This window comes from Panthera uncia, assembly GCF_023721935.1.
Source record: "Panthera uncia isolate 11264 chromosome A1 unlocalized genomic scaffold, Puncia_PCG_1.0 HiC_scaffold_17, whole genome shotgun sequence".
Taxonomy (NCBI): domain Eukaryota; kingdom Metazoa; phylum Chordata; class Mammalia; order Carnivora; family Felidae; genus Panthera; species Panthera uncia.
In genome coordinates this window covers 72,350,747-72,367,961 of record NW_026057577.1, presented here as the reverse complement: position 1 = coordinate 72,367,961, position 17,215 = coordinate 72,350,747, and the positions used below count along the sequence as shown (strand labels likewise).

Below are 17,215 nucleotides of genomic sequence, written 5' to 3'. Positions count from 1 at the left end.
CTCTTATTTTCATAAGGACTCTTGATGTATATAGGAGATATGTTTTCTAAAAATTAAGGCGCTTTCATTCACACATAGACAATTAATATGAACTTGTTTTAGAGGTCGACAAGATTTTGAACTTAGGTACTAAGTAAAATGTTGGTTACTTTTACTTTTTGTGGTTAAAGTGTCTCCCATCTCTAAGCCTTCTGCTTTTGATTATCCGTATAGTAACCCAGCTGATCCTGCTCTTTGGTCTCTGTTGTCCCGAGTAGTTGCTCAGTATACTCACCGAAGTGCAAAGGTGAGTAATGTTCTAAATTCTGGCAAAAAGATAAAATAATTTGCGACGTAGTGAATAATATAATTTTTTAAAGTATTAGCATTATTATTCTGGGAAACAACGAATACAGCCAGATTTTCCATTAGTCATTCAACAAGCAGTACACTGAGTTTTTTTCATGCACTATTGTACTAGTTCTGGCAGGCATTATGAAAGATACAAAGAAGTAGGTGGATTTTTTAATACCTACAAACTATGTTAATGGCTATGTAGTTAGGTTATGTTTATAATGTTGCTATTTAGGGAGAATTAACTATTGTGTTTCTGAATCCCAGAAGATGGTTTTATCTAAAAGTTCCTTAAAGATAAGAAATTAAGAATGAGAGGGGCGACTGGGTGACTCAATTGGTTAAGCGTCTGACTTCGGCTTGGGTCATGGCCTCCCAGTTCATGGGTTCATGCCCTGCGTTGGGGTCTGCGCTGGCAGCGTGGAGCCTGCTTCGAATCCTCTGTATCCCTCTCTCTCTGCCCCTCCCCTGCTCACACTTGCTCTCTCTCTCTCAAAAATAAATAAACATTAAAAAAAAAGACCTAAAAGGGGCGCCTGGGTGGCTCAGTCGGTTAAGCGTCCAACTTCAGCTCAGGTCACGATCGCATGGTCCGCGAGTTTGAGCCCCGCATCGGGCTCTGGGCTGATGGCTCAGAGCCTGGATCCTGCTTCCGATTCTGTGTTTCCCTCTCTCTCTGCCCCTCCCCCATTCATGCTGTGTCTCTCTCTGTTTCAAAAATAAATAAATGTTTAAAAAAATTTAAAAAAAAAAAAAAGACCTAAAAAAAAGAAATTAAGAGCTGGAACATTGGTAATGTCTAAAATCTAAAAATGTGAATCACAACATGAAGTCATTGTTTTTTTTTTTTTTTTAATTTAAGTTTATTTATTTTGAGAGAGAGAGAGAGAGAGAGAACATGTGAGTCAGGGAGGGACAGAGAGAGGGGGAGAGAGAATCCCATGCAGGCTCTATGCTGTCACAGGGCTCAAACTCATGAACTGTGAGATCATGACCTGAGATGAAACAAAGAGTCGAATGTTTAACCAACTGAACTACCCAGGCACCCCAAAGTCACTGATGTTCTATGAAAGGAATTATATATTATATTTTAGTTCATAATAACCAGATATTTTTAGGAGTCTATAAACTATTTTGTTAACTTCTGTGGTTACTAAGCCCTTTCAGAGTTACTTAACTGGTTGGTAAACATAATGGTAGTAGCTAATATATTTTGAACCTTATTACATCTAATAATTCCACTGTCTGGAGTGTGTGGGGGTCTGCTTTTATTTTTTATTCCTACTGGTTTTCACACATGGTAGTACAAAGAACCTAGAACATCATCATTATTACTAGAATAAAGTACTTATTATGTGCCAACTACTGTATATATTTTGTCCTTTAATCCCAACAATCATATGAAGTAGCTCCAATTAATGTCCATTTTATAGAGGACACATGAGATGTAGATATTAAATAACTTGTGCAAAATCACAGTGTTTGTGGTGATGGATCATCCCAGATCTAACTCCTGAATCCTCCTTCTACTTTCTGTGTTTCTTTTTTTCTTTTTAATTTCCTTTTTAAAATTTTTATTTATTTTGAGAGAGATAAAGAGAGCAAATGGAGGAAAGGCACAGAGAGAGGGAGACAGAATACCAAGCAGGCTTCATGCTGTTAGCGCAGAGCCCAACGTGGGACTCAAACTGACAAACTGTGAGATTATGACCTGAGAGCCAAAATCAAGAGTTGGACGCCCAACTGACTGAGCCACCCAGGCACCCCTGTGTTGTTTTCTTTTTTTTTTTCCTCTTTTATTTTTTTTACATTTATTCATTGTTGAGAGACAGAGAGGCAGAGCAGAAGCGGGACAGGGGCAGAGAGAGAGGAAGACACAGAATCTGAAGCAGCTCCAGGCTCCGAGCTGTCAGCACAGAAGCCGACGCAGGGCTCAAACTCAGAAACTGAGATCATGACCTAAGCTGAAGTAGGATGCACAACCGACTGAACCACCCAGGCACCCCTGTTTTCTTTTTAATCCATCTTCTATTTGTTTTATGTTGACATATTTTTTAAAGTTTGTTTTTAGTGTTCTTTATGTGGTAAATGTGATGTGCAAAACATTTCTGATACTCCAATTCCAATATAAAATGAAGAGAACAGTATACTTCTGAAATAAAATAAAATCATTCTTATAATTCACTTTTTTTTTTCCAGGTAAAATGTCTGGTTGAATTTTTAAAAATTAAGGATTTCAAATTGACTTTACAAAAACTATGATATATATATTTTTCTCATTTTTAGTATTGAGTTGATTATTGAATCAGTGATTAGTTTCAGGCTCTCTGAACTTTGGCTATTCATTTTACTAGGGACTACAGAAATTTTTAAAATACTAATATTTCCGTGGAGTAAAACCATGTTAATCTTAAAATCACTTTTGAGATTCTATGTCTCTTTCAATCTAATCACAATTGTTAGAAAACACGTACTTGTGGTTAGTATAAAATTATGTAACTTTTAGTATTTTAAAAGAGCAGAGTTGAGATCATCCTAGTAGAAAAGATTTTCTTTCATAAAAATACCTAACTTGTCTCTTAATGCAGTAATAAATTGATACTTCTGGAGTTTGGAAGTTGTAAATATGATAAAACTGAACTTTTCAAATGATTTAATGGAAAGAATTTATCAGTCTTAATTTTTACTACTTGTGAAAGTTTATCTAAATAATTATTTTCTATTATAGGGAGGTGCTGTTGCAGGAAATGTGGCTCATATTTTGGACTCAAATCATGGAAAGGTTAGTTTTCCCCAGTACAAAGGAAATGTCCTACTTATTAAATAATATTATTGGTAAACAATAACAATTTTTCTCCCTAAGTTTAAGAGGTTACATTGTACCCAATAGAAGCCCGCTTTTAGCCAGTTTGAAAGTCACTGAGCTATAAAGATAATTTGTTAACCCTCTTCTTTTCTCTTATGCAGAAGGCGTTACTGTATACTGCGGTAAATCAGTTAGCTATGGGAAGCAGTTCAGCAGAAGCTGAAAAAAATATTGCACTAAAGACCATTCAGAAAGCAGCTCTTCTTTCTCCAGGTGAATATAATATAATCCATTTCATTAATTCAAATTTTGTTGGTCTTGCATTTGCGGCTTATGGGTACAAAGTTTGTATTTTCATGAAATAAAAGGGAATTTTAAGAAAATAAGGTTTTGCATATTACTTGATTATCTACATTTGGCTGTTGATAATTAAGTGGTAATAAATTCTTGAAACAGGCTGAATGGAATATCTGCATAAGGATACTTTATTATCCTTGATTGAAAATCTGAATTCTGTATTTTCATGGAATAGTTTTATTTCTGTTTTGCATCTGTCTGGTTTAATGAGGTTTACCTATAGCTGCTAAATTATTTAATGAACATGTTTAGTCATTTTAATTATCTTTATGGGTAGTTAGCTCCTTGAGGAGTGGAGGTGTGTTCTGTGGTAATGTTGGAATGCCAAGGTGATGGCCTCACCTGAGCAGCTCTTTTTGTGTCATGTGTATACCATTGATCACACTGAGGGAGTATATACGACTGCATCAGCATACTTGCATTATCACTGCTGGAGAAATGCCCCAGAGCACTGGAATACCTGTGGGCTTATGAAGCGTATTTTTACTAATATTATTTTTAATATGACATGTAGCATTAAATAATTTATTCCCGCAGAGCACTTCAAACATTTGTTAGATAGGAATAGTTTTGCTTTTGGCTGGGGAGTGTTAGGAAACAAATTGTACAAAATAAGTCCAATGTTGTCTTCACGATAAATTATAAAGATCCTAACTAAATGGCTAAATATCTAGTAATTCAGAGATTATTTTATAAAACAAGTAAACAGACCAATATCTTATTGCTTATTCCTTGTTTCATTTATGTAATAGAACAAAAAGAGACCCTAAACATTTCAATTTGTTTTTGTTATACATTGGATAAGTTTTTGATTTTTAGAGGTGTTTTCATGGAAGTATTGGATTAAAAAAAAAAAAAAAAAAAGGCAGGGGGTGCCTGGTGGCTCAGTTAGTTAAGCATCTAACTCTGGATTTTGGCTCAGGTCATGATCTCAGGATTCATGAGTTTGAGCCCTGTGTGAGGCTCTGTTCTAACAGTGTGGAGCCTCGTTGGGATTCTCTCTCTCCTCTTGTCTTTCTGCCCCTCTCCTGCTTGCGTTTTCTTTTTCTCTCTCTTTCAAAGTCAATAAATTTAAAAAAAAAAAATTGGATATAATTACTCTCAAGGATTTTTACTGTGAATCTAGTATGATAAAAGATCTGTTAGGTTTTGATTGTATGAGGGGCATTAAATGTTAAAAAGGTGACGTTGCCCACATAAGGTCTTCTGTAATGATCTTACTTTCCCATATTATCTGGAGAAATATATACTCAAAGATGCTTAAAACAGAGCCTGAGTGATGAAGATGAATGCCTGTCTGAGGCTTGGTTTTGGAGTCCAATAAAAGTAAATGTAATTGTAGTTATGGGTAGTAGCATACACCTAGTCCTTGTAGTTGAATAAAGTATAGTTTTGACAGATGGTATTCAAAGGAATCTTTTTAGAAATTTAAATATAATTCCAAGAATTTAGAATCAAATTTTTAAAAATCCAATTTCTGCTAGATTATTGCTTCTGTGATATTAAAAGATATTTTTAGCAAACTATATTTAAAAAATTTGAGGGGCGCCTGGGAGGCTCAGTTGGTTAAGTGCCAACTTTGGCTCAAGTCATGATCTCACGGTTCATGGGTTCAAGCCCTGCATTGGGCTCTCTGCTGACAGGTCAGAGCCTGGAGACTGCTTCAGATTCTGTGTCTCCCTATCTATCTGCCCCTCCCCCTTCTCGTGCTCTGTCTTCTCTCTCAAAAATAAATAAACATTAAAAAATTTAAAAAATTGAGGTTTGTAATAAATATATTTTATGCTATCACTTTATTTCATAGGGAATTTGAAGTTGCTGAATAGTCTGGAAGACTAAATGAAAACAGCAGTTCTTTTGAAATGTGACAGAAGAAATTGCTGCCAACTAATGTCCATCTCCTCCCTCCTGTAATCTAAACTATAGAATACCCTAAGATCTCTAAGGGACTTCTTCACTTAATCTTAGAAATATGTCAATATTCAGAAATTATTAACTAACTGGAATTTAAATAAAAATTTGAAACTACAAAAAAAAAAAATCAGAAATTGAGTCTACCTCAGTTGGAACTTTGGATTTTAGACCTGATGACACCCGAGCCATCATCCAGTTCATTTGTTTTATAGAAAAATGAGTCCTGAAGGGAAAGCTGGCAGAGTTAATTAATGTCATTGTTAGACCTAAAACCCAGATCTAAGAGTCATGTGCCTTTCATTATACATTAATCAGATCCCATAAGTTCTGAGGGATGGTTCCCATTTCCTTATTCTAGAATTTGATTATATCTCTTGTTATTTAAAATAAAGTAGTCATTATTTCAGGCAGGAATTATTTTATAATATGGTGGTGTGCATTTAATTTTTTTGTAAAAATTTTTTATGTGCCTAAGATTTCTAATGATTCTTATACTATTATAGCAGTAATACTGATCCTCTATAAATGAAGTAGAGAAACATTTCAGACATTTGATAGGGGATATATATTAGATGGAGCAGTTAGATAAAAAATATAAAATTGAAGCTAAAATTTTTGTTTAAATGACACTCTTTTTAGCTAGCACCCCTTGTGGGATTAAAAAAAAAAATTTTTTTTTTAACCGTAGCGGGACTAACATACAGGCCATGCAAATATTAACCTGCAAAATATGACTTATAAAATAAAAAGCAAAAAATAAAAACTCTTCTAAAGTTCCAAGTTCTTTTTCACCTTGTCTTCACAACTGCCTTTCTTAAAAAGAGGCATCTGTCTGCATAATCTCTATTATTACCACCTCAGTCTCAGTCCACTGCTTCCCCCTCTCCCCAGAAGAAGCTATCATGGTGTGAAGGAAGGAAGGAAAGATCAAATCGATGAAGGGATATATAATCATAGAATTCCTTCATTTGGAATGATAAAATGGCTTTCACGATTGGCTGTTAGAACATATGTAAATGGAGTTATCTTGAGCTTTTCCTTTGACTCAGACTTTTCTTAAAAACTGAGAAAGAGTGTTATCTTGCTTTTCCTATGATTGAACCTTTAATACAGAGATTGAATGATAAACATAAATGTCTCTTTGAGACTTGTCCTTGGTGTCCAATGAAAGTGAATATAATTGACTTTTCCTTTTTTTTTTGTTGGTTTCAGTAGTAGAATTTAGTGAATCATCACTTACATGTAACCCAACAGTGCTCATCACAAGTGCCCTCCTTAATGCCCATCACCCGTTTAGCCCATTCCCCCACCCACCTCCCCTCCAGTAACCCTTTTATTTTCTCTATAGTTGAGTCTCTTATGGTTTACCTCCCTCTCTGTTTTTATCTTATTCTTCTTTTCCACAATAGAACAGTACTCTAGGCAGCTGAGCTAATCAGCCATGGAAGAGCTTAAGGATATTTCTCATCCTTTGCTGTATTTTGAAAAAAAAAAGCAAATCTTGAAGAATGAATGTAGTAATATGTCTTCTGAAAAGAAGTATAGTTTTCCTTTAAGAAAATGATTTTTTTTCTAGAGATATAATTTATTTTATTTTCAGTTTAATTTTTTGGTATTTATAAACTCCTACTCTCATTTTTGGTAGCTTTTCAGCAATATGTTGATATTAACAAGCCTTCTAACATATTTCCTGTGTTTAGGTGACCCTGCCGTCTGGGCTGGGCTAATGGCAGCCTGTCATGCTGAAGATAAACTGGCTCTAGTGGACAACACTGAGCCGAAGAGAATGGATTTGTACTTGGCCCTGTTATCTGCTGTTTCTGCTTCAAGTAAGCTTAAACAACCATTTCATACATGATGAATTCAGGGCAAAGTACTCAGAAGGATATTGCCAAAAGGTAGTGGGCACACTTAGCCCTACACTAAAGGCTATTATGTTCTCATCAGACAAAGCTTAAAAACAAGCCTTGAAAAGATGAAATCATTTTCAAGGGGCTTAACTTCCTACAGAACAAAGCCCAAGAACATTACAGAAATACAAAAATGTTCAGCCTTCAACAAGGTAAAATTAACAATGTCTGGTGTCCAGTTAAAAACAGAATAGGCATGCAAAGAGGTAGAAAAATACCACCCATAGTGAGATAAATCACTCAATAGAAACAGATCCACAGGTGACATGATAGAAGTCTCTTTAAAACATAATTGTTCAAAGCACACATTACAACAATAGCCCAAAGAATAAAAGGGGAAAATGGAAGTATTCTGTTATAAAATTACATTGTAAGTGAAGTGGTATAATATTACTTAAAGGTGGACTGTGACAGGTTAAAGATGAATACTTTAAAATTTAAAGTAGACACTAAATAGAGTTATAGTTAATAAGCCACCAAAGTAGATAAAATGAAATCATAAAAAATAATCCAAAGAAGAGGAAAAGAGAACAAAGACCAGATAAGACAAATAGAAAACAACACATTAGTTAAACCCAACCATATCGGTAGTCAAGTTAAATACCCTAATTAAAAGGCAGAGATTGTCAGATTGATAAAAAAGCAAGAGCCAACTATATACTGCCTAAAAGAAGAATAGATAAAATATAAATTTATATTTAAACATAAAGATGAAAATAGCCTAAAAAGTGAAAGGATGAAAAAAGATATTCCATGTCAACACTAATCAAAAACAGGTGAGGGGCACCTGGGTGGCTGAGTCAGTTAAGCATCTGACTTTAGCTCAGGTTATTATCTCACAGTTCTGGAGTTCAAGCCCTGCATTGGGCTCTGTGCTGACAGCTCAGAACCTGGAGCCTGCTTTGGATGCTATGTCTGCTTCTCTCTCTGCCCCTCTCCCACTCATGTGCGCTCGCTCTCTCTCTCTCTCTCTCTCTCTCTCAAAAAAGAATAAACATTAAAAAAAAAAAAAAGAAAGTTGAAATGGCACTGCTAATTTCAGGCAAATTAGATTTCAGAGCAAGGGATATTGCCAATGATACAGAAGGCCATTTCATAATGGAATCAGTTCATCAAGAGAACATAACAAGTCTAAGCATTTAAGCACTAAGTAGCAGAGCTTCAAAGTACAAAAAATCTGCATTGTATTTCACAATAAGATGGGTAGAAAAAATGAAAACTTACGGAAAAATGTACGAAGCAAAAACTTACAGAACTGAAAGGGATAGACAAATCCACAATTATAACTAGAGATTTAGTAATCTTTTGATAATTGACAGAACAATTGGACAAAAAAATCTGTAAAGATATAATAAAGACTTGAACAACACTGTCAACTAACTTGACCTAATTGGCCTTTGTGGAATACTCTAATAACAGCAGAAGGCCTATTGTCAAATGCATGTAGAGCATTTACCCAAATCTTAAATGGGCCATGAAACAGGTCTAAATAAATTTAAAGGGCTTCAAATCATGTATAAAGCATATTGTCTTAATACAATGGAATTAAATTAAAAACAAGTAACAGAAAAATATCTGGAAAATTCTCAAATATTTAGAAACTAAATAAATACTTTTAAATAATCCAGTTCAAAGAATAAGCTAGAAGGGAAGTGAGAAAATATTTTGAACTGAGTGAAAAGGGAAAAACAGCCTTTCAAAGTATTAAAAGCACTGCTTACAGAGAAATGTGTAGCATCAAATGTCTATATTAAAGCCTTCATATCAGTGATCTCATCTTCTCCCTAAGAACTAGAAAATGGAAGATGAAATTATACCCAAAGTAAGCAGAAGAAAAGAAGTAATAAATAGTAGCGATCAGTGAAATAGAAAATTAACAAAAGTGAAAACTTGTTCTTTGAGAAGATCAATAGAATTAATAAACCTCTAGCCAGACATCAGGGATAAAAAACAGTACCCCTGTCAGAAATGAAAGAGGGTACATCACTATAGCTATTTAAAGGCTAATAGGATCTTATGAACAAGTTTACACCATTAAATTTGGCAACTTAGAAATGGACAAATTCTTTGAAAGACACAAAACTCACTTCGGAAGAAATAAATAAACTGAATAGCTTTGTATCTATTAAAGATACTGAATTTATAGTTCTAAATCTCCCCACAAAGAAAACTCCAGGACCCAATGTCTTCACTGATGAATTCTACCAACCATTTAAGGAAGAAATAATGCCAGTTCTATACAAATCCTTCCAAGTAATTTAAAACTTTGGTAACTTTTTTCTATATGGCCAACATTACCCTGACACCAAAACCAGGCAAAGACTTCAATAAGGATACTGCAGAACTACGGTGCAAAAATTCATAACACACTGTATCAATTCAAATGCAACAACACATAGAAAAGATGATACATCATGATCACCTGGGGTTTATCTTGGGAACGCAAAGTCACTTTAACATTTGAAAATGCATGTAATTTACCATGTTAACAGTTGTGAACGTGCCAGACAAAGGGGTCTATACTTTATGATTCTATTTGTATGAAAGTTTAGAAGATGCAGACTGATCTATTGTGACTGAAAAGAATTAGCGGTTGCCCGGGGACAGAGGGTGAGAGGAGAGGTAGGTAGGGGAACAGAAGTGATTACAGAGGAGTAGGAAGAAACTTTTCATGATGGTGACTATGTTCATTATCTTGATTTTAGTGATGGTTCATGGATAGACGCCCATGTCAAAAGTCTTCAGAATGTACTGTTTGAATACATACATTTGTGTAATTTACCATACATCAATTATATCACGATAAATATTTAATTTTTTACAGTGAATTATTTTTAATTTTGCTGTAGATAGTGTTTTTTGTTTTTTGTTTGTTTTGTTTTGTTTTGTTTTTATGTAAGTCACAAGTCTATAAAGTTTTAAGTTACTCAGCCACAAACATTCCTACCATGAAACTCTTCAGAAACCTGTCACGTGTCAGGATAGTTCATGGTATTTCGGTAGTACATGTAAGTTTAAAAAATTATAGATGCATGGTAAGTCTAATTGTAATACTTCTTAGCAACTAATTACTCCTTTGGGAAAATGTTATAAATCGCAGAGGAAACTAACACTGACATTTTTGTTCACAGTTAGAGACAAAGAATTCCTTGAAAATTATAACCAATCTCTTGAAAAGTGGTCTCTCTCCCAAGCTGTCACTGGTCTAATAGACACAGGAAGACTAGCTGAAGCTGAAGGCCTCTGCACAAAGGTATTATTATTATTATGAAATTGAGCATTGAGATTTGTGGATTCTTATCCTACTTGGAAAATGACATTAAAAATAGAGTGCACATTATTTAAAAGGCATATGGTGATGGTGTGATGATAGTAATGATTATAATTACCCAACATTTATTGAGTACTTACTATAAGCTGGTCAGTACATTTAGCAGTTTGTATTTGAACTTCACAACGATGTATGACATGGATGTTTATTATTATCTCCTTTTTATAAATGAGTAAACTAAAGCTTAGAGAGGGTAAGCGATATACACAAGAGTTTGCAGCTAGAAATTGATTGAGTTGCCATTTGAACACACATTTGTCTGATTCTAGGACTCAAGGACTTAATAGGTCTTTGGGAAGGCAGTACCATTATGGAAGCAGTATTTTCCTTTGATTTCTGGTTACTGCCTTCAGAATGCTATATTTTCCAGCATCTCTGTATTTTTCCAAAGTTCTGAACCACATAGAATGACTATGAGGATTAAGTGGGTGATTGGAGCTACTCATTAGTCACCTTTTATAAACCTGGATTGTGGGCTCTGTGAGTAAATCCTTAGCACCTTGCCAGCACATAGTAAGGGTTCAATAAATTTCTATTGAATGAATGAATCCATTTCATAAAGCTATTTAGAAATAATTTAATGGATAAGGACAGTTTTAAACATCTTATCCTGACGTTTTCCTGAAAACATCTTTTTTTGTAATTGCTTACCAGGAAGATTTTATTTTCTTTAGAAATGTGTTTTGTTTTGTTTTTGTTTTTGAAAGAAAGATCAATATAAATTTTACAGAGAAGGAAGAATGGATCTTTGAAGATCCCTTAGGTGTTTTAATTCTCCGAAAAAGCAGAGTAATAAATTTTCTCTTTTATTTAAGAAATTTCATCTATATTCAGGACAGATTAGTATTATGCAGTGAGTGTTTAACAAGCAACTGACAGTTGGTATGTTCTGTTTGACAGAATAAGGGATACTTTTATGATTTTTTTCTTGTCATTCTTTTGTTCCAATCTCTTACTTAGAAGAAAGCAATCACATACATTTAAGACTATAACTTAATAAAAAATAGAGAAGCATGAGATTGAAGAACAAGCAATAAAGAAATGTTTAAAACAATAGTGGAAGGCTTGTTTAGAGAACTTTTCTTTAACTTCTCCCCCGTACAGATATATATAGGAAAGGAGATGCATATACATGTATATAATTATGTATGTGTGTGTTTTCATGTACTAATAATGGCTTAGGGAAATGGATAAATGGGTCATTTTTCTTACAATGTGTAGGAAGTCTTTGCCTAGAGAAGGACATCCAGTGAATATCTTTGTGAAGAGGTTGAAAAAGGAAAACATTTATAGCTCTTTTCTTCTTATATGGTCTGGTTTCTTCCAATAAGGCATTGTTTTAGCCTTCACTGTTAATATTATGTTTTCTTGGTTCAGCTTTTTACATTCAGAACTTAAGTTTTTCAGGATATCACTTGAGAATAAAGTCAAAGGGAAACTAAACCTTAAATAAATGACTTATAAACTACAATTATAGCATTACCAATTTCAAAGTTTATTTAAATGTGGAGTTTTATATGTTCATCGTTCTATTTATTTTACTTTTGCAGTTATTTTTTTTAATAAGAAAAAGGTTAAATTCAGATTTTTTCCCAACATTAAGAATAGCTTAATTGCTGTTTTAACATTCAAGAATCTGTGTGATATATTTGTATTTGGGGTTTAATTTTTAGAATTTAAAAAGTAACCCTGATCAGCCAGCTGTTATCTTACTTTTGAGACAAGTTCAGTGTAAACCACTCCTGGATTCACAAAACCCTCTCCCAGATGCTGTACTTGAAGAGCTGCAGAAAACAGTCATGTCCAATTCAACTTCTGTTCCAGCGTGGCAGGTAAATTCTCTCCATTCTTACAATGAGTCCTGAATTAGGATACTTCGTGATACTAGATGAGGTTAGGCGGTATGCTCCATTTTGTTTATCTTGCCTTTAAAAGTCACCATATATGTTTCGTTTTCAATAACTGAAGCATGCTGTATTGGGATTAAGGAGACTAAGCAAGTTTAATACTAATTTAGGATCTGCAGCTACACTGCTTCAAAGGTTTTTAAATTGTCGATTATGAATTTCCTCAATTTAAAACAATGTTGAAAATACTGCCTTTTACATAGGATTGATGTAACACACTAAAGAAGTGTTTCAAACATTTTGTCATAATGGTGCTAACTCCACCTTTAGGGAGGATGTATGTGTTTTTTTTCTAGCTACCTTATAGGTAACCCATATCCAGGATTTTAATGGGTGTTTAGTGCCTTTTGAAGTAGTTATGGATGCTTGAATGAACAGACTATCCTTTTAGCTGGCTCTGGTTATCTACAGTGACAAACACATAATGATCACTATATACTTTATTCTTATCGATATTAAAACACAAGAAAACATGTAATTACTTTATTCAGTGTATTATAGTTTCCTCTCTGCTCCAGAGAAAGTATCAAAGGGGCTTTTTGATACCGATTTTACAGAAGCTTATTTTTTACTGTAATTTCTTGCTCATTTTGATGTTTCATTATAACACCTTTTTGATGTCCCTGCTTAAAAAGATTATCCTGTGGCATACAGTAGTTGGACTATGCAAGCTAAGCCTACTTTTTATTCTAATTATTGGAGAAAGGTGGTGCTTTTTTCCCCTCTTCTAAAGTTTGCCATATGAGAATTAAGATACTTTAATTCTAAGGTCAGATGGATAGTAATGATTTCATATTCTTCATCAAGACTTCATATGCTCGTCAAACTAAAAAGGAAAAATTAAAAGATAAATTACATAGTATGTAGAGTCTTACGAGATAGAGTGTGTCTTCTTTTATGATATAATTCACAAAGAATAGAGTATGAAAATCTTATAAGTACCATTCATTACATTTTTACTTACCTATATACCTATTTAGCCACCACCTATACCATGATACAGAATATTGTCAATAACCTGGTTGCCTCCCTCCTGCCTCTCTCTTTGATTTCCCCCACCTCAAATAAAAAGGAGAACCACTATTCTGACTTCTGTCACTTCTCTCTAGTCTTTCTGCTTTTTGAACATCACATAAACAGACTCTTGTTTTGTGTGTGGTTACTTTCATTCAGCATCAAGTCTTTGGGACTCATTTAGTTGTTTCACGTAGCTGTAGTTTTTTTCCGTTTCATCTTATGAATATATTATAAAATGTATCTCTTTTAAAGTTGATGGACATTTGGATTATTAACAGGTTTTGGCTATCATGGTTAATGCTGCTATGTCCATCCTTAGATATGTCTTTTGGTGGGTGATAAGGGATATGTATGTTTACTCTAGTAGATCCTATCAAACAGTTTTCTAAACCACTAACAAATTTTGAGCATTCCAATTGCTGGTATTGCTAGACATGGTTATTATTTCCCCTTTTCAGTAGATAAGTAGATAATAGTATCTTGTGATAGTTTTAACTTGACTTTACCTGAATCATGATGTTGAGCCACTTTTCATAAACTTAATGAACCTTTGGATATCCTCTTTATAAAATGCCTTTTTTTTTTTTTTTTTTTTTTTAGTTTTTCGTGGACTGTTTTTTAATTGATTTTTGGAATTCATTGTAGTTTTTGGATACAAGCACATTTTGAGTATTCATATTACTGCACCTAGTTCCTCATGTCTGTACCTTGGCTTAACACTCTGTTAATATTATTTTTTGATGAACAGTTCTTAATTTTAATTAAGTCTAATTTACCATTTTTTAATGCTTAATGCTTTATTGAAATTTCTATTTAAGAGCGCTTTGCCTCCTTTAAGCTCCTGAAGATATTTTTCTCTTTTCTTTCAGACATTTTTGTTTTACTTTTCACATATTAGGTATATGATCCGTACAGGATTAATTTTTGTTGATGTTGCAGAGTCAAAGTTCTTTTTTTCCCAGATGTATATCTTACTGTCCCCGCATCATTCCTTGAAAAGACCATTATGACCCCACAGAACTGTAGTGATGGTTTTACATGAATTAGGTGACTGTATATGTGGGTCGTATAGGGCTCCCTATTCTTTTCCATTCATCTACTTGTTTATTCTTGCTTACAGCTTTACAATTAGTTTTGATGTGTGGAGCTAATAGTAAGACCTCTGACTTTTTCTCCTTCAAGTGTCTCAGGTCATTTAGGTTTTTGGCATTTACATGTAGATTGTCAGTTACCCTGCTTTCTTACTGCCCCCCCCCCCCCCCAAACAAAAGCCCTGCTAGGATCTTGATTGGAATTACATGAATCTGTAATTTAATTGGGGGAGGATTGATAAAGTAATACTACTGAATTTCTCTATCCACAAATGTGGTATATTCCTCAAATTATTTAAGTTCTAAATTTCTCTCGGTAGTGTTTTACAGTTTTCAGTGTAGTCTCTTACATTTTTGTGTTAAATTTATTTCTAGGTAGTTCATGTTTTTTGTTCTATTACAAATGGTATTTTTGTCTTGTATGTTAGCTCCAAACACTTAGAAATGCAGTGATATTTATATGTTGACCATCAGCAACCTTGCTGAATTCACTTATTCTTTTGAAATGATTTTGGGTTTTCTGTAAACATAATTAAGTCATTTCTGTGAGTAGGAAAGTTTTACTTTTTCTTTCCAATATATTTATATTGATTTTTTTTCTTGCTGTATTGCATTGTTTAGAACCTTGAATAACAATATTAAATAGAAGTGGTGGTAAAATAAGTGAACGTTCTTATTTTCAACCTCACATAGAAAACATTTACTGTTTCCCAATTATGATACTTACTGCAAGTTTTTATAGATATATTTATCAGATCAAGGAAGTCTTCTATTCTAAATTGATAAAAGATTTTTTATTTTTTTCATGAATGGATGTTGAATTTTAACAGATCTTGTGAGGGGCATCTGTTAGAATGGTTCTTTTTTTATTATTCTGCTAATGTGGACTGTGTTGACTTTTAAATGCTCAACTAACCTTGCATTCTTAGTAGAAATCTTACTTGGCTTTCCTGGCTATGATGTATTACTCCTTTTATATATTGCTGGAGTTGATTTGTTAATGTCTTTTTAGAGAATTTTTAATACCTATATTTAGGAGAGAATGGCTTGTTATTTTTCATTCTTATGAGGTCTCTGTTAGGTTTTGGCATCTATGTTGTTAATTCTCCTTTATTTTCTGAAAGAGTTTGTATGAGAGTGACATTTATTTCTTTAATGTTTGGAAGAATTCACCATTGAAGCCACTTGGGCTAAGGATTTTTTTTTTTTTTTTAATTGCTGGTTAAATTTCTTTTCACTTCTTTAGCATTCATGAGCTACAGGAAATTTGTCCAGCACATCTCAGTTTCATGTTTATTGGCATAAAGTTGTTCATGATATCCTCTTTAATGTATCATGGGGCCGCCTGAGCGGCTCAGTTTGTTAAGCTGACTTTGGCTCAGGTCATGATCTTGTGGTTCGTGAGTTTGAGCCCCACGTTGGGCTCTGTGCTGACAACTCAGAGCCTGGAGCCTGCATCGGGTTCTGTGTCTCCCTTTCTCTTTCTGCCCCTTCCCTGCTCTCTCACACTCTGTCTCTCTCACAAAAATAAATAAACATTAAAAAAATTTTTTTTGTTCACTGTTTATATAATCTGTAATGCTTTTTTTCCGTTTTCATTCTTACATTGGTAATTTGTGTTTTCTGAATTTTTTCTTGATAAGCAATTTTGTTAACTTGTCAAAGAACCAACTTTTTGGTTTGCTTTTCTTCATTATATTTTCTTTACATATTATTGATTTCTTTTATTTTTTATTTTGTTTACATTCTTTGCATTTTGGGTTGTTTTTTTTTTTTTTTTTTTTTTTTTTTACCTAGCTTCTTGACAGAGAAACTTACAGATTTTCTGTCTTTCTCCAATATATATATGCATCCCCCAGGATTTTATGTAGTGTTTTCATTGTCATTTATTTGAATATGTTTTCTAATTTCCATTGGGATTTCTTCCTTTGATCCCTGTTTTTTTCTGAAGCATGTTGCAAAATTTCTAATATGGGAGAGGATGAATTTTTTAGTTATTTCTCTGTTACTGTTTAATTTCACTTAATCAGTAAACTGTATGATTTTAGTTCTTCAGTTATATGGTTGGATTTGGTAAATATTGCATATACATTGTCACTTAATGTATATACTGTGGTTACTGAATGTAGTCTTCTCAATATGTCACTTAAGTTGAGCTAATTATGTTTAAATCTTCTATATCCTTATTGAACGTTTTGTGTTTCTTTAACCATTGCTAAGATAGGTGTATTAAAAATCTCCAACTTTGATTCTGCATTTGACTATTTTTTTCATTTCTGTCAACTTTTGCTGCATAAAATCTATGTTATTAGGTAAATACAAATGTAAGAGTGTTATATCTTCCAATTAATTGGTTCTTATTATGAAACAGCCCCCTTTGTCTCTAATATTTCTTGTCTTAAAGTCTACTTTATTAATACAGCTATACAGACTTCTTTTTGATTAGCATTTACATGATATGTCTGTTTTCCTAGTCCGTTTTGATTTTGTTCTTGACTTGCCATCTCAGAAGACTCTTTAAGACTGTCAAGTCAGGGGCACCTGGGTGG

At 33.6% G+C, this 17,215-nt stretch overlaps 1 protein-coding gene across 5 annotated transcripts in view; it reads left to right on the top strand.

Annotated features, from left to right (window-relative positions):
- The window catches only part of SKIC3 (SKI3 subunit of superkiller complex), a 107,980-nt gene that overhangs the window by 75,902 nt on the left and 14,863 nt on the right, over positions 1-17,215 (top strand). For 4 of the 5 annotated variants that reach the window (XM_049647600.1, XM_049647598.1, XM_049647601.1 and 1 more), the window contains exons 34-39: positions 214-286; positions 3,062-3,115; positions 3,301-3,412; positions 7,111-7,239; positions 10,452-10,573; positions 12,325-12,483. In XM_049647600.1, the coding sequence (XP_049503557.1) occupies positions 214-286; positions 3,062-3,115; positions 3,301-3,412; positions 7,111-7,239; positions 10,452-10,573; positions 12,325-12,483 (649 nt within the window). The other variant, XM_049647602.1, reaches the window with a different exon arrangement.